At 40.7% G+C, this 20,962-nt stretch overlaps 2 protein-coding genes across 3 annotated transcripts; both read right to left on the bottom strand.

Moving 5' to 3' along the window:
* Nucleotides 1-3,519: 3,519 nt before the first annotated feature.
* On the bottom strand, nt 3,520-11,815 carry stx12 (syntaxin 12). The gene is made up of 10 exons (XM_071545259.1): nt 11,729-11,815; nt 10,844-10,997; nt 9,651-9,720; nt 9,388-9,487; nt 7,798-7,935; nt 7,592-7,635; nt 6,715-6,820; nt 5,770-5,842; nt 4,784-4,866; nt 3,520-4,656 (listed from the first exon to the last, which is right to left on the bottom strand). The coding sequence occupies exons 2-10, from the start codon at nt 10,941-10,943 to the stop codon at nt 4,564-4,566; spliced, it is 807 nt and encodes a 268-aa protein (XP_071401360.1). The 5' UTR covers nt 10,944-10,997; nt 11,729-11,815; the 3' UTR covers nt 3,520-4,563.
* A 1,694-nt stretch (nt 11,816-13,509) lies between these two features.
* LOC139666143 (tRNA selenocysteine 1-associated protein 1-like) lies at nt 13,510-19,391 on the bottom strand. 2 transcript variants are annotated; one of them, XM_071545260.1, is made up of 9 exons: nt 19,254-19,391; nt 18,433-18,530; nt 18,243-18,342; nt 17,327-17,379; nt 16,896-17,027; nt 15,911-16,027; nt 15,590-15,791; nt 15,456-15,489; nt 13,510-14,317 (listed from the first exon to the last, which is right to left on the bottom strand). In XM_071545260.1, the coding sequence occupies exons 1-9, from the start codon at nt 19,275-19,277 to the stop codon at nt 14,154-14,156; spliced, it is 924 nt and encodes a 307-aa protein (XP_071401361.1). In that variant the 5' UTR covers nt 19,278-19,391; the 3' UTR covers nt 13,510-14,153. The 2 variants fall into 2 exon arrangements, with proteins under 2 accessions (XP_071401361.1, XP_071401362.1); XM_071545261.1 differs by having other exon boundaries at nt 15,590-15,785.
* Nucleotides 19,392-20,962: the final 1,571 nt, after the last annotated feature.

Raw genomic sequence — 20,962 nt, 5'->3', positions numbered from 1 at the left:
CAGCGATTAAACACAAACCAGAGAGGCTGTTCAGATGCTTTGCGCTCAATCGAACCTGTTTTTACGTTCAGTCAGGGACGAGAAGCATATAATGGTGTCCGTCCCACATGAAGCAGACAGAAAGTAGCTTGTACAGCACTGCGTGTCTTCAAAGTGGAAAAGAGCAGGTGGGAAAAACTGTGGGAGACGGCCAACCAAACCTAGGCCAAAAAGCTTATGGTAAGAGTGAAATACAATGAAAGCCTGAGGTGGGTTATTATGTGGTACGATTACTCTCACTGGAGTGTTGTGAAAGATCAGATTTGAGACTTCTGTGCTATATTTCCAAACTGTAATACAAGTACCATATGCTGGAATAAGAATGTTATGGAAAAAAAGGATCGAGTTTTTTCATATAAATTACTGTAATGTGCTGCAGACAAATCAAAACATTGAACTTCTCACCCGCTAAAAGCCGAAATGACGGCTTGTGTATTATATTTTATGTTTTTACATTTTATTACTGTGTGTTGTGTTTTCATTCCAGGCCCGCTATTGAGATGGGACGGCAGCTGGATTTAATTCAAGCCTGGACATTAGTAGTGGAGAGCCCCAGCATGGCCTCCCCTCCTGTTCTCCACCATGTAGAGGGAAACCTGCCACTCCTCTGCTCTGAGTCAAACATCCACAGCCCTAACTCAAAAAGACGGCAAGCAGAGGAAAAAAAAAAAAAAAAAAAAAAAAAAGCCACCAATACAGGACACCAAAAACTTCTGCAAGTCACAGCCAAGACATGCGAGCCTCCCCCCGAAGTAATGAAACTCTGTAGGTTTCTCTCTCTACACCCCCCCCCCCCGGTCTTTCATCTTCCTTCTCACGCACCTCGTGCTACACAAAGAGAAATCGATTATTGAATCTGGCAGCAGTAAGTGGCGGCCATTAGCCGTTCGGAACGGAGGCCAAAGAAAGAGTAAAGGGAGACTAATGTGAGAAAATAAGAAAACAAATCGAACAGCAGATAAAGACATTTGCAGCTCTTTGCTCTTACGTAACGGATGGCGGTTTACGGTGCGGTACAAAATAAGTTCTTAAAGAAGAAACCTCCATTCGCAACTGCCGTTTTCGAGAAATGATGACAACTGGAACCCAAGATGGCTGGAGGGCGCTCACATCTAGATCCTGTGCATCCCACAAACACTTTAGCACTTAAAAAAAAAGCTGATTGGTGATGGGTCCATTTTGTTGTTTGGAGCATTTTTCTTATTCCTGTGGATAACTGGCCAAATGTAGATGATCTAAAACAGTGGTTCTCAACGTCGGGGTCCGGGGACCACCAGGGCTCCTTGAAGAGGGTCCCCAGCAAATTGATGAATTGTTAAACTTCAGCATTATTTCATTTACAAGAAGTGAACACAATTAGAGAATGTAGAAGAATGACTGTTTTGATCATAGTTTCTCTGTTATATCTCTACCTACAATACAGATAGTCATGGGATTCTGGACAAAATCATATCTAACAATAAAAATATTCTCAGATTTGGGTCCGAGAGACAAAATGTCATCAAATGGGGGTCCTACTGTGGCTCTAATGTGGACTAAACTAGGGGTCCTTGATATGAGAAAGGTTGAGAATCACTGGTCTAAAACATCAGCAGTAGACATCAGGTTTTGGTGTCAGTCCCTCAGAATCAAAGAGCGAGGACTTCTTACTAGAGCCGTTTTGCACCGAAATTCATGGACAGAGAGGTCTGAACCACCACTTCCCTCGCCTCGCATTTTACTCTTTCAGTCTTGACATGCATCAAAGCGACACCTCGAACAAAGCGGGTGTAACAACATTACGTGACACCTTCATAAAGGGTGAAATAGTTCCCAGGCCAGGATGTGACATAATGCCGCAGCACCACTGAGCTCTGCGGTTAACGCCCGAGCCTTTTTCCCCCCTCGGCCGTTTGCACACCTTTCCCAAGAAAAAAAGGTGGTAACGTGATATCCGTCGTAATTAAAGGAAACCAAACGGGGCCTTTAAGTTCCTCTACATGGGACGATTGCAACGGGCACCACAACTAAGAGACGGGGCCCCTCCGTTTCAGCTCGCACCCGAACTGCGCGAGGGTGAAGGAGGGGATAAACTTGCCAAATTGGGTCACATACGCGTAACCGACAGAAGGCTCCATGCGTAAACTTTAGTGACTTCAAAAACTGGACAGGTCTGCTCAACAGACACTGATACAGGGGAACAGAGCGGGAACATGGGTCCTGTTAATAGGCCAAGGAAGCCAACACCACAGGAGTGCTGCTGCTGTTGCGTAACAGCAAACTTCATAAGCTGTGTCACTGAATATCTGAAGAAGGGAAGTGCGGCTTTGGCCTTATGCTGTAAATGAGCGAGCTGGAGTGAGCCCCCTTTCATTTTCCACTCTCAACACTGTGTTCTCTCTTTCAGTCAAAGAGAAGACTGAAGTTCTGCCAGTGGTTAAGAGAGGATGGCTCCTACCATCTTGGAGTTCATCTTTGCAGATGGTCTTTGCACCACTTTTAAATTGACAGTTAAAAACTGTGGAAAAAAAAATTTTTTTTGGGAGGAATCGCTACACCCAAGGAAAAGTAGTGTTTAGATGTATTATGTGCAGAATGCCTCTTTGAGGGCTTTTGGCCAAGAGTCTAGAGTTCTCTGCCCAACAAATGAAAGAGTCGGATGAAGAGGGGTCTGTCTGACTGCTCAGCTTGAGGCAAAGCCAGTGAAAGACGATGCAAATGAATAGAGTCCATAGTCCGTGTCTCTTTAATTGGATAAATGAATGCCAGGCAATTGTGTACCAGTCTGTGTGGTTGGACAGATAAATCAATGAACCTAGTGAGTTCATCCTTTGGTAGTGTCTAGATCATTTCAGGATTGAAACATTGTTAGCCTACAAGACAAATGTGGGGCTATTTGAGTCTCGGCCCTCAACAACACACCTTACTTTCTCCACACAATCTCAAAGACATCAGAGCCTTCTAGGATGTTGTGCATCTGTATGATGTACAGGTGGGCAGGCTGATCTGCAGCCCCCTCTAGCAAGAGGAGCCCACAGTCTGAGCTCCACTGCCATCTACTGGTGAATGTCAGTCACCACTTTTACTACTGTGTAGTAAGTACTGTGCAATATGCTTTGCATTGTATGGAAGCCCATTTCCGCCAGTGTGATGAAAAAAAAAACGGTCCTGTAAGTCATCATGAGAAGTTTTCTCAAAATAATGACTTGGTATCTCAAAAATAATGAGTTAGTATCTCAAAATAATTACTTAGTATCTCAAAATAATGAGAAACTTTCTCAAATAATGAGAAACTTTCTCAAAATAATGACTTGGTATCTCAAAATAATGAGAAAACTAACTCATTACTTTGAGAAAGTTTCTCATTATTTTGAGATACTAAGTTATTATTTTGAGATACTAACTCATTATAATGACTTACAGGATCTTTTTTTCATCACACTGGCAGAAATGGGCTTCCATAGCATTGTATGAAGAAAATCAGAGGGAAAATTGATCAAACGTGTTTAAGACATTTATTTATGCGTACTGACAGAAGTAATAGAAATCAATAAAAAACAGGTAGACGTTTTGTTTGAAGACTGGAGTTGCATTTTACAGATACTGCTGTTTTTTTGCTGTCAAGAATATTCTTAGTAGTGTATAATTCAGGACTTTGTAATATTTACAAACATTTGATTTTATTCATAGTAAGTAATTAGTTCTTTCCATTTTATAACACTTATTTTACAACTACGACCGTAACACCAGGAGTAATACAGGTCCCGTGTATTGAAGGCCAGGTACCAAGACAGACGTGCATCATGACAATGCACTTCCTTATAGCGGCTGGCTCTTGCAATAGTGTTAATCTATGTTTATTCCATCCATAGATGTTGTCATGTACACAGGCTGACTTAGCAAAACGATGCTAATATAACCTCACGTCACCTGAGCGATACAAGGACGACGACTTCAATGTGGCACTCTACACTTCACATTAGAAGGTGCCAAAATTTATAGGTAACAAAAAAAATAATTTACAGAAAAAAAAAAAACCAGAGATGAATTTACATAAAACAGCAAGCCTCGTGTTTCTTTGTTCATATTCACGTGCCCGTTCTTAAATCATTCCGAATAATATTAGCGATAGTCATTATTTGCGTTAAGAAATACAGTGGATGCGAGTGTTAGTGCGGTAAATAAGACGAGAAAATGAAATTGAAATGAAGCAAATGAAGCAACCTCGGGATCTTAAATCACTCCCCTACCCCGCCGTACTCCTCCATCCTCTCCTTTATCTCAGTTTAAATATCTGTTTTTTTTCTCAGCGACATATTACAAAGAGGGCTCGATTGGGTTCGGATGGGCGTATCGTTGTCATATATTTCCGCACCGAACATCCTTCTGCTCAGATATCACTCCACCCAACCGGTCTTCGGTGGTCGGCCTCTTCAAAAAAAAATCTTCTTGCTCTTATCTTGATTCCAAGCAAGTATTTGAGGGTGGGAGGGGGGGGGGGCACAGTAAAATAAATATAGTCGCGACACGGATGATGGAGCGCACTCATTTAGCCGCTTGCCAAATAATGATGCTGAGTATGACGAGCACGATGGAAACAACCATGGCTAGGATGCACATCTTCTTACGGGACTTTTGCTACGAGAAAGGAAGCAGAGAGAGAGAAGCGGGGTTACTGAGATACATGTTGAATGGGAGGGATATGGCAACTGGCTGGTCCTCCATGTTGTGTGTTGTGTTGTCATTGTCTGGTATAGACTCTCACCTGGTAGTAGGCCGCTCTCTGAAGCTGCTCTGTTCCTCGCTCTACGTGAACCTCGGCGCTCTCCACGTTCGCCTCGATGCTATCTGTAGGGCAGCGGAGACAGTTAGTATAGTAGTATAGTTGTTAGTATACCGACAGCATTAGATGTCAGCATCGCAAAACAATGTATTTAAACTGGCACACTTGTTAGAGACGGGACTTAAAAGACAAGCTCTGAAGCTAAAACAGGGTATCTTACGGAAGAGGATTAGGGACACGTGAAAAATGTATTTGAGTTCTGAGTTTAGTGTCAGAATTCTGAGTTTAGTGTCAGAATTCTGAGTTCTGACTTTATTCTCAGAATTCTGACATTAAACTCAGAATTCTGACTTTAATCTCAGAATTCTGACATCAAACTCAGAATTCTGACTGTAATCTCAGAATTCTAACTTTAAGTCAGAATTCTGACTTTAAACTCAGAATTCTGACTTTAACCTCAGAATTCTGACTTTAAACTCAGAACTAAAATACATTTTTCACATGTGGCCCTAATCCTCTTCCGTAATATCTTCAGGTTTCAGAGAGCAAAATTTAATTGCTTTTTAATGCTACCTGGAATTGAATTTAAGACCAATTTAAAAAACAAAACAAAGAAACAATGCTGACAAAACCGGCCTGTTTCTGGTTGAACATAGCTAATGAAAGGTCTTGAACTATACATGGACAGTGTAAGAAAAATGACACCAGGCAATTATTAAGAGACATGATGAAGTCCAACTGTGTTCAGTAAAGCAGATAGGATACATTTTGTAGGACATGTAACACAAGGAAACCATGATGAAAAAAACACAAGACCTGTAACAACTGGACATTTCAATACTTCTTTAAAGGCCACGAATTTAGATTATTTATTTTAAGACTTTTTCAGACTCCAAGGATCTGCGGATAACCTACTGAACTTTATGTATGAGAGAGGATTTTAAATACAAAACACCACTGAAACTCACCGATCATCTCTCCCTGATCGTGGATCATCACTGCTAAGTCCTTGAAGATCTGGTTGACATCCATGATATCCGACTGAAATCGACAAAACATAAGTTAACAGTCACTGTCCATATAACCACTATGCATCTTTAATCCTAAGGAGGGCTGGGTGATAATTCAATATTATCGTTTATGGTCTTTCAATGGGAATCATATAGTGATTATATGGTGATTTGGGGATATCATGACACAATTCTGCTGTATAAATTGATGACAAGCAAATTTTATTTAAAATCTCTGAAAAAATGAGGTATAGTAGGAATATTATTTGATACTGTCTGATATGATGGAGGTTCCTCCCTGGCCACAGTTATAGAAAAACAGTCTGGAAAACCTCACATAACATTGTATTTGCACATTTTAATGTTTCATTCAATTGTTTCAGATTTTTTTTGTAAATTAATTCTTTGTTAAAAGGCGGTATCAGTATTCTGTATCAAAGAGTTTCTCTAACATTGAATAGGTGTGATGGGTCACCCTGCCTTAAAGAGCTGCTAACACATTAGTTTTAGTGTCCCATGATGGTGTAAATGCTGTTTCAGAGGCTTTTCCACCCTGACAAGAATACAAATTAAATTAAAATAAAAAAATCTTTGGTATTTTAAGGCATTTCAATGGTCAAATTTAAAGATTTGGAATATTGCCACAAAATATCTCCTATATGCAGCTCTAAGACTGGGTTGTCTGTATTGGCCTTCAAAAATTGGCCCATATCAGTTGAAACTATATACTATTCTTTGCTGCTGCAACAACCCTATTTCCACCTCAGGGACAGATCAAGTTCATCTTATCTTCAAAACTGAACTGAAAAGTGATCAGGTTTCCTCACTTGTCTCTGCCCTGATGGTGTACTGGAGTGAACCCTGGTATTAGAGAAAGAAACAGAGTAAGAAGGTGAGGCAGACCTCCAGCTGTCTGATGTTGGTTTCTCGCTCCTTGATGAGCTCCAGGTCCTCCTCTGTGATGGCGGCCTCCTCTGTCTGGGTGGTCGTCTGACCCCAGTCATCTTGGCTGCGCACAAACAGGATAACAATACTCAAAACGCATGCAGATGCAGTTGGAATAATATGTGTGAAGACGGACTGTGTAACTATTATAGCAGGACAACAAACAGGACTCCAAATTACATGACTTTTCAATAGTCAAGTCTGAGTGTTTCCATGACCGAAATATTTTCTTCCTTCCTGGTTTGTTTATGTTGTTTTTCAGGGGGAAAAGATCTGTATACACACTGAAAACCACCTGCTAACGAAGCAAGTTGTAATATACATTCTGCTATATTCCCATGTATAAAGTAGTCTCAGATAGGGCTGAACCATTTTGAAAAAATATCTAATTGAGATTATTTTGACTGATATTGCAATTGCGATATGATTTGCGATATTAGAGGGAATGATAATTTTGACATCATTATTCTCATTTTCATTGAAAAACGTATTCAAATGATTATGGTGTGATTTCTGCGGGGATCTGTAGCAAACAAAGATGTTTTCTTAAGTCTGTAGAATATGATGTGTAGGCCAGGACATCTCTGCAGCACCACAATATTTACTTTAAAATGCTATTTTGACACATTTCACCTTTAACAAATATTGCGCCTCCTGCGATTTGAAAATTGCAGTAGGCCATATTGGGATTTCGATAAAATTTCGATTGATTGTTCAGCCCTAGTCTCAGACTTCCTGAGAGATTTGATCAAATTCCCTGCCTTTCCCGGTTTGGAATACACCTGCCAACACTCCATGACTAGTAGGAACTCTGAATGAATGACACTGGGCTTACTTATCGAAAGAAACCAGCTGTTCGTCATGGGCACCGTCTTCAGCCTGAAAGAGAAGGGGAACCAGCAATATCAACATCAAGAAAAGAAAAAGAATTTCCATTGCTACTCTCTCGTCGACATAGCTGAATAAATTATGTATCTGCTATCCCGTGGGCTGACAGGAGCGATTACCGTTAGTGCGTTTCATATCGTTTTTTAAGCTTACCGATAGGCGGGATCCGGCTCTCGCTCTGGCTACCGACTCCTTCTCCTTCTCCGCCGCGCGCCGCTGGACCGCCTGGAAATTGTTGAGAGCCGCCGAGAAGTCGTTCATCAGCCGCTCCCTCTGGATCTTCTGCTGCCTCTGGAGATCGGAGCGGAGAGAGGGGGGGAGGGAGAAAGCGCGTGAGGCCAGCGAGAGAGATGGAGATCAATAGATAGAGCGTTCTATTCCAGACTGACTACTGTTGTCTGATGCTTCCCTGGACACATTAAAGGCAGTGGGTCTGAGTGTGGAAAGTGACTGCTGACATGCCGATGACACTTTTATCAGCTTTTCGGCTGCTTACTGGCTGTTGGTCGACACCCCAGTAGCACTTTGCTCTCAGTTAATACAGACAGCCTAAACCCAATATGTATACTGAACAGGAATATAAACGCAACACTTTTGTTTTTGCTCCCATTTTTCATGAGTTGAAATAAAAAATCTAAGACTTTTTCTATGCACAAAAAAAGGCTTATTTCTCTCAAATTTTGTTCACAAATTTGTTTAAATCCCTGTTAGTGAGCACTTCTCCTTTGCCAAGATAATCCATCCACCTGACAGGTGTGGCATATCAAGATTTGGCCACTCTAAAATGTGCAGTTTTTATCTTGAAAAAAGACATTTCCGATTTGGAAAAATGGGAGAAAAAACAAAAGTGTTGCGTTTATATTTTTGTTCAGTGTATATTCAAATGAGATGTAAATGGACTGCATTTATATAGCGCTTTTATCCAAAGCGCTTTACAATGCCTACATTCACCCATTCACACACACATTCATACACCGATGGCGGCAAGCTAACACGCAGGGTGCTGGCGCAACCATCGGGAGCAATTTGGGGTTCAGTATCTTGCCCAAGGACGCTTCGACGGACTGGAGGAGCTGGGGATCGAACCACCGACCTTACGATTAGTGGACGACCCGCTCTACCTCCTGAGCCACAGCCACCCCAGAGATGTGTCTTCTGATGTCATTTAATGTAACAGCTGGGTAGCTGTAAGTGTAGTTTGTAATTGGATTTTAATCATCAGGACTTGTGGTAAGTTTATTATGCCACAATGAGCTTTTATTCTCTTCATTTGCTTCTAGTAGATTAGATAACATTGAAGTTACACACAAGCTCATATCCCTAATGTTAGTTCAATGCTTTCGGCATTTTTGACATAATTTTAAATTTGTCTTAATGACTCGATAACATTGATAAAATAGCTGAAAGCATAGCTAATACCATAATAACCAACTATCCAGCTTTGGAAACCCTAATCATTAAGAAAATGCAATGTATTCTACAGACCAAAGATCCTGATGGCGGGAATCCAACAACAAATGGTGACTTGCAGCTTCTCAGCTGTTATGAAATCACACCAGAAGACAAAGTCCAACTCAGCTGAATATGTGTATCAGGAAGGGAACGTCGAGACAGAGTTTGCCTGAATGCCAGCATCAGTGTCGACTGTAGTGGCAGAAAGAGTGGCGGCTGAATGCCACAGTCCCTTTTCACACTCACCATCACTTTGTACAGTCCCATTCACGAGTGCGGGCCAACACTCACCTGCTCTGAGGGGGATGTAGGCAAAGGGACTGAGCCTAATTCTTTCAGGTGCTTGTTGGTTTCTTTTGCAAGCTGGTTGGTATAGTGTTGTATCTGCTGCCTGTGAAAACACAAGCAGGTTAGAGTGAGAAGAGACGGCCGGTGAATCTGAGGATTCTCTTACTCCGCATCACACCTGCTTCACTGCAAGACTGAGTAGAAGACAGTGAGCTTAAGAGATGGAGAATGTGTGTTACTGGATATAGCGAAATGCTGACACTTACAGTCGATCCTGAAGTTCACTGGTGTCCTGTCTGGTCCCCAGCTGGCTCACCATGCTCTTGATCTGAGCAGCTGTCAGGAGAAGTAGCAACAGTGGTAAGCCTGAATTCTGTAACGCAAGCACTCATACAAAATTATTCATCAATTGGCGTCACGAACAGGATCCCAACAGGAGTCTTGAGAATTGAAGGATTTCTTGAAGCTTAGCTGATCTGTGTATTGTTCTAAAGGAACATTTGACAAGTCCTATAAGGGCTGTGGGGCCTGCCTATGCGGCGGGGGAAGACCACCGGAAACAATCTATGCTCCTTCTAAGAATCCTTCATGATCTCATCTAAATTGATTTCCTTTTGAAAGGAAGAATTGAGGGAGTTCACTCTCCGAAAAGTTATAGCGCTGTACATATTTTAGTCCGGTGAGGCTGACAAAAGGTCTTTTAAGTTGTGATTATCTTTGAAAAGGTGAGGCACACTTAATCGTATACTGGTTGACAGTAGGGCTGGGCAATATATCGATATTATATCGATATCGTGATATGAGACTAGATATCGTCTTAGAATTGGATATGGTAATATGGTGATATGGCATAAGTGTCTTTTCCTGGTTTTAAAGGCTGCATTACAGTAAAGTGATGTCATTTTCTGAACTTACCAGACTGTTCTAGCTGTTCTATTATTTGCCTTTACCCACTTAGTCATTATATCCACATTACTGATGATTATTTATCAAAAATCTCATTGTGTAAATATTTTGTGAAAGCACCAATAGTCATCCCTACAATATTGTCGCAATATCGATATCGAGGTATTTGGTCAAAAATATTGTGATATTTGATTTTATCCATATCGCCCAGCCCTAGTTGACAGTGTCACCAATGTGAGAGTGACTACTCAATACCAAGAAGTAACACCGCTTGATTCTGTGTTTCCTTTAAGGGGGTAAAAATATCTATTTTACTCGATTTGATTCTTTTAATGCAATGCATTTTGCTTGCTCTTTTATATGAATTTTCATCTTTTTATGTCTTTTATCTGCCTTCTATTGATGTAAAGCACTTTGAGCTTCATGTTGTGTATGAAAGGTGCTATAAAGGTTATTATTATACAAGCAGATACCATAACAACAACAACACAGGGGAAACAGAGCTGATAGCACAGCCATGAAGCAGTTCACAGTGAAGCAGCAGAACACCTACTGTTCTGTGTGATCTTCTGGATGTTGGAGCTGCATGTCTGTATGAGGGTGTTGAAGTCCCGTGGCACGGAGCGGAAGCTGTCTGCTTTACCGTAAGACATGTCTGCTGTGGTGCTGCTGTGCCTTACACTGAGGGCTTTGGCTGCAAACCGGTTCTGCAGAGTGGAAAGTATTTCATTAGATACTTAGAAAGGGGATTCTCATGAACAGCCATATTTGTTTTGGGATCTGTCTACATATGCTACAGACCATACCAATTCTAACGTGGGCTTGACCATTTAAGTAACGACAATAATACAGCTGACGTTAGCTAACTGACAGGAAGATGGGGAGAACTGGTAAGCAGGTTTTCAACTCTGTCGGCGTGTCCACATTATGACTAACGAGTTCACTGTTGCTGTGTGCCAACTTCACCTTCCAGAGAAAAGTGGGGTTGCTTATTTAACTGACAAGTGAGACTAAGGCAATAGCTTGGTCTGGTTAATTAGTGTTGGCTAACAAGTTAGCCGGCTAACATTGGATCAATCAAATCGATCGACCTATAAAAATGTGTTGTAACATTAGCTAAATTTAGCTTAACTACAATGTTATTTCTTAGCTGCGCGCTGCTGCTTATTAGTTCCATTGTATACAAGCTATCAAGCCGGTTAGCTGTCTATCTGTTCATCTAACGTTCAGGCAGCTGAGTCCAAGGAAGGAATTTCGCCCAGCTGTTTGCTTCCTGGCTAACTAACGCTAACTTGTTAGCTTTCAACTAAAAAGATACCGTTACCTAGCTAAGCTAGCTTACAAATAGCTAACGTTACGTCTATTCCCTCGTGAGGAAATAGAAGAACTATCATATCGTGAATAAAGGTAAAGGGTATAAATGTCAAGTGATACTTGCTTATTTGGCTGTTTAAAATACAAATATCGGCGTAGTTTCCCTGTGTTGTTCGTCCAGCCGTCAAAGGCTACCCTTCCTGATCTCTCGGGTGACGTCACTGCGTAAAGTCACGCAGGGTGGGAAGAATGGGGTGTGTGTGTTTGTGAAGGGTGGGGGTGGGCAAACTTGCAACAAACACTTAGTAATAGAAAGCTATGATTAGCCCACAATAAAACAGCATTTTTTTTATGTACAAAAAATAAATAACTTATTTGTCCGCTCATAGAATGATACGTTCCATAGTCATTTTACACTTTTATTCTAGCAGTTGGAAACATTATCTAAATACTATCTACATGGAGATGAAATAATAAATGGGGGTGAAACAACTTTCCCCAGGCTCTGGCTGCCTGTGGCGCCAGCCAGTCACTGTACCTCGTGACTCTCATGTGGTTCCCTGCTGATGGTGGGCTTCTATACCTCCCCCATTCTGCTAGGGCAGTGATTCTCAACCTTTTTCATATCAAGGACCCCTAGGTTAGTCCACATTAGAGCCACGGACCCCCAATTGATGAGATTTTGTCTCTCGGACCCAAATCTGAGAATATTTTTTATTGTTAGATATGATTTTGTCCAGAATCACATGACTATCTGTATTGTAGGTAGAGAGATAACAGAGAAACTATGACCAAAAATGTAATTCTTCTACATTCTCTAATTGTGTTCACTTCTTGTAAATGAAATAATGCTTTTGCTGGGGACCCCCTGGAACCCCCTCAAGGACCCCTGGTGGTCCCCGGACCCCATGTTGAGAACCACTGTGTTAGGGGAACAGAGTAATGTTACCTTACCTCATCAACAGAGACCCTTGTTTTCATTTGTACCAGCAGGTCTGCAGAGAGCTCTTTTATTATCAGCATCTGTTTTGCAGATGCTTAGTTTTTATTCTTCAGTTCTAAATGGTATTGTGCTATTTTGTTTTCTAAATTCATTCACTATTTTCAGATGTTTTTGTTTTTTTTGTTAGGAAGAAAGTACAAGGCAGGATTCTACCACTCTGGTTTTCATCCTTAACATAACAAAGGGACAAATAATTAAAAGTCCAAAGGGTCAGAAATATCCCACTACTATAACTGGAGAGCGGTTTGTGTGTTTGTATGTCCCACCATGGAGGAGGGGAGAGGAGGAGACAAGGACAGGAGAGGAGAGGAGAGGAGAGAGGGCAGGAGAAGAGGAGAGGAGAGGGGAGAGGAGAGGGGAGAGGAGAGAGGAGACAAGGAGGAGAGGAGAGGAGAGGGGAGAGGAGACAAGGAGAGGAGACAAGGAAAGGAGAGGGGAGACAAAGAGAGGAGAGGGGAGAGGACAGGAGAAGAGGAGAGGAGACAAGGAGAAGAGAGGGGAGAGGATACATGGAGAGGAGACAAGGAGAGGAGAGGAGGAGAGGGGAGACAAGGAGAGGAGGAGAGAGGAGAGGAGACAAGGAGAGGAGAGGGGAGACAAGGAGAGGAGACAAGGAGAGGAGGTTATAAATTCTAGTCATAATTATAGTAGCCATGTTTATAAATATATTCTACAAGTTTACAGTTGCAACTTCTCCCTTCATTTTTAATGACTCCAATTCTTAAAAAAAAACAACTAAAAACAAAGGAGGGTTTTTTAGGAATCTGGATTTGTGTATATAGAATTTGGCCAGAATAAACATATTTACCTAATAAAATGCCTTACATTTATTACTAATAACGCTACTTTTAATGATTATAGTCTGCAATCTTTTGAGAAATAAGCGATACATTTAAGTCTTTCAGCGTTATACATTTATTCAGTCCCAAGACAAAATAACGCACAATGACACAACAGACAGAAGATGACCTGGTATAAAACAGTCTTGAGTTCATAAGAGATGAAAACAAAGCTTCTTTCTTTGGGACGGACTGGGCAAAATGTCCATCTAACTGATGCATGGAAATAAAACAAGCATGAAATTAATATATGGTGATATTTTACAGTCGCCTTATTCCAGTGTGATAACCCGCGGAAAAGTACTTCAAGTACGCAATAATGCTCCAACTACTTAATGAAAATCTTACACATGATGTACCTACAGGAGTGTCACAACACAGTGTTAGGTCAAATGGAAATTTACTAAATGTACATAGTTTACCCGCATTATTAGGTCGTTACATCCTTATGACTAGATTATGTATTAGAGATTTTCATTCAGAACCTAGAACTGAAAAGTACTCACAGTACTTTTCCATAGGCTAATGCACAGGTTAATACACTTTAGGACAACGTAAAAGTCTTACCATAAACTACTCGCTTTATGCACTTCAAAAAGAATGTGCGCTATCAAAAATTCAAACAGACAGCAGTAAATAAAATGACAGGGGGAAAAAAATGTAATGAGAAAAAAAAAAAAAAAAAAAGCAAAATAATGCATTTGGTTTCAACAGTAAATTGGCTCTGGTAGGCTTGATGGAATGCCAAAGTCCTGTTCTGTAGAGAACTCCACTGGCTGCCAGTGACAGTCAATGAGAGCGTCATACAGTTCCTCACTGAGCTCCATAAACTTCTTGTTGGCCTCCACCACATCCAGCTCTGGGTTGGGATCTAAAACAGACGGACAGTTGATTACTAGAAAAAAACAAATCACAGCAAGGTATTCATAAAGACTTTATTTAAGGCCAAATGAGGCCAAATTATGACCAAGGGTGCGATCACACCTACAGTTTGTTTTTTGTCTGAACCGTAGTGCAAATATTACTTTCCTTCAACTGAATACAGACAAATCCACAACTTGGTTCATTCACCACCAGCTGCATTAATCTTGGCGTCACTTTGGATAATAATCTTGATTTCAATCAGCACGTTAAAATAATCGTTCAGTCTTGTTTTACCCAGTTACGCAGAATCTCTAAGATCCGGTCCTTTCTGTCTCCCAAGAACCTGGAAATTGTCGTTCATGCGTTCATCACATCCCGTCTAGACTACTGTAACTCCCTCTACTCATTGCTTAAGCAAACACAACCTTTCCAGACTTCAGTTAATTCAAAATGCCGCTGCCAGACTCCTCACTAATTCTAACAAAAGAGTACATATAACCCCAATTTTAGCTTCGTTACACTGGCTACCTGTGCGTTTTAGAATCAATTTTAAGATTTTAATTATGACTTTTAAGGCCCGGATGGGACTGGCCCCTGAGTATATCACTAAATGTTTAATCGCATATGAGCCTAAGTGTAGCCTGAGATTTAGTTTATTCTTACTTTTATGTTCTTTTTTTATAATGCTTTTATTTTATTGTCATTTTGTTGGATTTTGTTTTTATTTTTGCTGTTGTGAAGCACTTTGTAATTATGTTTTGAAAGGTGCTATACAAATAAAATGTATTATTATTATTATTGTTGCATTTTTGTATTTGGTTCGTTTAGGTTCACACTGCTCAATTACAAGAAACCAGAGCTTGTAAACAAAAGTCACATGGACTCACAAGTACAGGAGCTTGTTTATTGGATAGGGTTTTGGTAACCGGTCATCCTGCCAGGTTAAGAGATTTTAGTGGTGGACCTGTCTTCTTCTCTGGTGTTCATACCAGTTAAGAACACATGAAGAAATACCTGAATATGAATGTCAGTCCAGGCTTCGTTTTGTCCTGCTTGGAACTAAAGGAGGAAACGCTCCAGAGTTCAAAGAAATTGCTCCCAACATGCTGGATGTGAACGCACCCTTAGAAATTCCCAATACAAACCTTCCAGTCCGTCATCCTGAACAGCTTCACTTTCCTAAAAAAACAAGAGTAAAAGATTTTAGAATTATTTATGTAACCGTAACAACGACTAAATGAAGGGTCTCAACATAGGCTGAGTAATACAGTGAACCTACCTGTGTCTGTGGGGGATACTGTGTGTAATCATACTGGTTATAGTTGTAGCCATATCCTCCACTCTGGTCATAGCCCCAGTTTGAGTAATACCCAGAATACGCCTGCTGGTTGTACTGGTTGTACTGGTTGTAGTTTTGTCTGTATCCTCCCGAGTTTGACTGCCACGATCTGTTGTCTGACTGCTGTTGCCTATTCCTAAAACTCACAGAGGATTAAAGAGACACACTGTTGATTTCCACGTGAGAAATTCCCATGCGTTCGAATGGCAGATTTGGCAGATTTCCATACGTTTGTAAGTCATGCGCTTTGGTACAACTTACTTGTTGGCGGCCAGGCTTAGTCGCAGTGGTTTACCGCCAAGTCCCACCGCTCCCTGGCACTCCTCTAACGCCCGCTTCTGCAGCCTCTCGTCCGGGAACTGAACGAACCCGCAGCCCCTAGAGCCAGACGGTCGCATATCAGTTCATACACTCATATGTGACCCAGAAGAAACACACACTAGGGCTGATACGAATGTTTGATCAATTCAGACAATTTTGATCGAAAAACAATATATGTTTACGATAAATCTTTAGCCATAGTTTAAGTCCAGATCATGTCAAAATACTGGCATTCCTTCACCTGTATTGGTTAGAAAAGAATATCTCTGACACATAACGGCACATTAGTGTGTACTAAATACAGTTTTAATTCATATATGTCTATTTATCAATTTATTTTACATTTTGAAAAGTGCATACTGTGTGGAAGTGATCACTTTGATCACATGATCACCTCAATGTATGCTCTAGGCACTTTCTATGTTCATTAAATGTACAACACCAAAAATTATTGTACACTGTCCACTGGCACTCCTACACTTTATATTTATAATATTTATTACCCTTATTCTGACTGTCCATATTACCCATCATTACTGGCTCTGGAACTGCTGTTAATGTTCTACTACTATGTATATTTTTGTTATTCTTGCCCTTATTTGTGACTCTTTTTAACAATTTAATATTTGATTTTTTTTTTTTTTATGCCTACTACGTAGTTGTTGCTTGCCTTGTCCTAAGAATTTCATTGTTCAGAATGACCTTGTGTTATACTGTGCATTTGATAAATAAAAACACTTTGACTTTGGAACTTTTGTGCATTGCTCAAAAAAAGTGACAGTTTGATTCTTCAATCATTTTGTCACACTGACATCTTGGGGGAAAAAAGTGTGTTCTTAAAAATAGAATATTCAAATGTCTCAAAAAACCTATATGCCTACATTCAATAGTTTTTCCATGTTGTGTGATGGCATCTTAAACTCACTTTGAGTTGCCCGTGCTGTCTAGCACCACCTTCCCTCCCCGGCAGGAAGGGTAGCGGTTGTAGAAGAACTCGTACAGCATCCCGTCATCCACCTCCGGCGTGAGATCGCCCACGAACAGAGAGTACATCTGACTGCAGCACACAGGAGAGGGGGGGGGGGGGGGGGGGGGGGGAGAGGCCGGCTCATTTCCAATTCATCCACAGCTCCCAAATCTATATTCATACAGATTGCTTTTGCCAATATTGCTAATAATCTTTATAGTCAGTGAAAGTAGGATTCATTGACGCCTTGCTTTTGTTGCTCCACTAGAAATAGCATGTAAAAATGACCAGGCTACTCATATTCTCCACATATCTACATTTCACCCCCCCCCCCCTCTCCATTCAGGTCTTTGGAGTCAGTTCTCCAGGTCTCCCACAGCTGGACTCACCCGCCGTCTCCTTGTTTCCCAAAGGTCGCTCGATTTAACTTGAATCTTGTGGGCTGGGAGAAAAAAATCAACAGTCAAAAACCTTCCAAATCAGCCAAGCCCTTTCTTTCTTATGGGTGTTTATCAATAAACTGCAAGGGATGGGACGATATATATCAAAATTCAATGTATCGCAATATAAAACTGTGACAATACGTATCGTGGGGTAGAAAAATGACTCGCGATATTAGCTCCATTTTATTCTGCTGTAGTAATCACAAAGAGACGGCTTGACCATCACAATTTCACAAGCTCCCCATCCAAATATTGTGTATTATGTATTATTTACACTTTGTAATGACATTTTTAAACAGTTGTTTACATTCTAACAAGCCAATGCCATCGCTAGAAAGATGTGTGGCTCAGAAATAAACAGAATTCTGCAGTCATACTTTGTTGTCAATGAAGTTTTGCATATTAGGCTACATCTTATCATGGTTGTATTGAATTGCTGACCCCATATCACGTATCTAATGGTATCGTGAGATAAGCATATTATCACATCCATATAAACTAGGGCTGGGTGATATGGTTGAAATCAATATCATGATAATCAGAAGGATTTTTCTTGATATCAATATATATCACATTATGGTTCATGTATGCAAAATCACGTTAAATAATCAAATTAATGTTCATCTCATTGAACCGAATGGTGATGTTAGGTGTGATGTCAAACAAAACAGAAATATTTAAATAATATTCCTACCATACCTCATTTTATGAGAGTTTTTAAGTAAAATTTGCAGAAATGTGTGTCACCATATTAAAATATCTTCATATCAACACGATACGATTCCACTGAAAGACGATAAACGATAATATTGAATTATCGCCCAGCCCTAATAAATTGCTTTGAAGAATAAAAGGTGTTTACCGGATTGGCTCCCGGTAGCGGTTTGCCATTGACTTTGCGGAGGCATCTCTCGGCCGTGGCCTCATCCGTCAGCTCCACAAAGCAGTAACCCAGCGCACCCCTGGGCAGACAACACACTTTAATCCTTACACCGGGACGGATGGATGGATTACCTTTATGATAGACAACTATTTTTGGACTCGGTCCTCACCCTGTCATCTTGTTGCGTATGATCCGCACATTGACCACCTGTTCGCCCATGGTGGAAAAGGCTCTGGTGATAAACTTCTCATCCATGTAGGTCTCCAGCTACCGAGCAACACAACATCATGTTGAAAGCAACGGTCAGGGATAATTCACTTTTGGGTAATAGCATGCTTCATAAACTCTACCGATGTATTAGCCTCATTACTAGCCTCGACGTATTAGCCTCATTACTTACTATCGTACTAATAATCTTAGTAAGTTTCATGCATTCAGATTCGTACTCGTAAACGGGCAAGCTATGAAAGGCAGGTTTGTAACAGATTATTAGCCAGCTGGCACCATCGGTCTAGCTTTTATTAGTAACGTTAACAATTAGTTAGCTTGATACGTTCCGTTATCCGAGTCATTAGGGTTTTCTGGCAATTCTAACATAGATATAACCCACCAAGCAGCACTTGTATCCTTAAAAAACCCGCTTCTGTAATTGGTGCACCTGATATTATTCCACCAAAACATAGTGGTCGGCGGTGGCGAGCAGTGTGAACCAATTTTAAAAGTGGAGATTTTACTGAAACAAAGTTATCCGTGGTGGATGACTCGCATGCCGAATCCGTCAGAAGAGCCAAATGATTCTTAAAAGGTCTTAAGTCATGTTCTACCAGGTATGTGTGTTTGCCGATAAACAAAACAACGTTAAACTGCCAGATTTCTGAAGGGAGTTTGGCGTGACGTTCTCTCCATAAAGCAACGTATCGATGCTAGGTTAGCTAGCACGCTAGTTAGAGTTAGTTCTTTTTTTAAAATATAAAGTAGTAAACAACTCACGTTCCCCATCCATAGTGTGCTCATGGTGTAGCTGAAGTTGTGACTGTTCAAATGTATATTTTCTGAGAATATCGCTACTAAGTTTAGATGAACCTTTCAAACATATAAACACATGCTAGCAGAGCAGTACACCAGCGTCACTGAACGCAGAGCGTTACGTCTTTGCGTCAGCAAACACTTCTTCTTCTTTTCCGTTTTATGGCAGACTGAAGACCGCATGGTGTATTGCTGCCACCTACTGGGCGTTATCGTGCGTTGGTCTGTATTTTGTTGTACTACATATAGTACATGATGAACTCCTTGAGAACAATAGATGAAAAATTGACTATTTTTAAACCACTATGTAGTTTTTATAACCCCTGGAAATTATTTAATTTTCTTTTCCTTTTTAAAAAAAATATTTCTCCTATATGCTGACGATTTATTGTTATATATAACTGATCCCCAGAGTACTTTACCCCGCATAATGACTGTACTAAGTCACTTTAGCGAACTTTCTGGGTATAAGATTAATGTTTCAAAAAGTGAGCTCTTTCCTGTAAACTCTGCTGCACAATCATTTTCCTTTAATTCCTATCCTTTTAAGGTGACCACTGACAGCTTTACTTACCTGGGTGTAGTTGTGGCTCGAAAGATCTCTGACCTCTTTAAGCTTAATTTTGCTCCTCTTTTGGAGCGCACTAAAGTGGCCTTCGACAAATGGTCTATGCTTCCTCTCTCATTAGCAGGCAGAATTAATCTAATTAAAATGAACACTTTGCCCAAATTCTTATACCTGTTCCAAACTATACCAATCTTTATTAACAAATCTTTTTTTTCGCATCTCAATAAGATTATTTCTGACTTTATTTGGAATAAGAAACCACCTCGTATCCGTAAGGAATTTTTACAAAGAATTAGATCAGTGGGTGTTATGGCTCTACCACATTTCCAATTATACTACTGGGCAAGTAACCTGAGAGCTTTGGCATACTGGCTTCAAACCTACGGCAATGATGAGGCTCCTGCCTGGGTGCAGATGGAGGCTGGTTCTTGCCTGCCAACATCCCTCCCAGCTTTGTTGTATTCAAGAATGCCTATCACTCCGCACCACACTTCCACCACTCCCTTAGTTCATCAGTCACTACGTATATGGGCTCAGGTGCGGAAACACTTCGGCTGGCAGGGTGGCTCACTGTGTGCCCCGATTGTGGCAAATCATCAGTTTCCCCCCTCACTTCATAATGACTCCTTCTTGGTTTGGTGTGAGAAGGGTATTATCTCATTTAAGGATCTGTACATGGCAGATGTTTTTGCGTCATTCGATCAGCTCAGAGCTAAATTTGATATACCAAGAACACACTTTTTTAGATATTTACAGGTTCGGGATTGGGCCCGTAATCATACGGGATCATTTCCTGCGATTCCTGAACAGCAGCCTATAGATATTCTATTCCCAACAGCTCCATCCCTCAAAGGCACAATATCTGTTATGTATATGAAACTTTCATCTATGCAGACAGCATCTCTTGATGCATTGAGGGAGGCGTGGAAGGCTGATCTGAATATACAATTTACAGATGCTGAGTGGTCAGATATATTCTCAAGAATACACTCCTCATCGATATGTGCCAGGCATGGCCTGATTCAATTCAAGGTGGCACACAGACTTCATCTGTCTAAAGTCCGAATCTCAAAGATGTATCCATCGATTGATGATTCTTGTAATA

Source organism: Centroberyx affinis, unplaced genomic scaffold (genome assembly GCF_046629955.1).
Source record: "Centroberyx affinis isolate AG114_WGS23_722 - 3 ecotype Tasmania unplaced genomic scaffold, CSIRO-AGI_Caff_v1 ptg004834l_1, whole genome shotgun sequence".
Taxonomy (NCBI): domain Eukaryota; kingdom Metazoa; phylum Chordata; class Actinopteri; order Beryciformes; family Berycidae; genus Centroberyx; species Centroberyx affinis.
This window is presented reverse-complemented; position numbering and strand designations above follow the sequence as displayed.

Bases quoted from the DNA above. Each gene is read 5' to 3' on its own strand.
- stx12 (XM_071545259.1), bottom strand. From the start codon at position 10,943: ATGTCTTACGGTAAAGCAGACAGCTTCCGCTCCGTGCCACGGGACTTC. The intron at 9,488-9,650 runs GTAAGTGTCAGC...GTGTTTTCACAG, and splicing joins AGTGAACTTCAGGATCGACT to GCAGCAGATACAACACTATA. The intron at 7,936-9,387 runs GTGAGTGTTGGC...TCCGATCTCCAG, and splicing joins CTACATCCCCCTCAGAGCAG to AGGCAGCAGAAGATCCAGAG.
- LOC139666143 (XM_071545260.1), bottom strand. From the start codon at position 19,277: ATGAGCACACTATGGATGGGGAAC. The intron at 18,343-18,432 runs GTGAGGACCGAG...TTGTCTGCCCAG, and splicing joins ATACGCAACAAGATGACAGG to GGGTGCGCTGGGTTACTGCT. The intron at 17,380-18,242 runs GTAAACACCTTT...TTTTTCTCCCAG, and splicing joins CGCTACCGGGAGCCAATCCG to CCCACAAGATTCAAGTTAAA.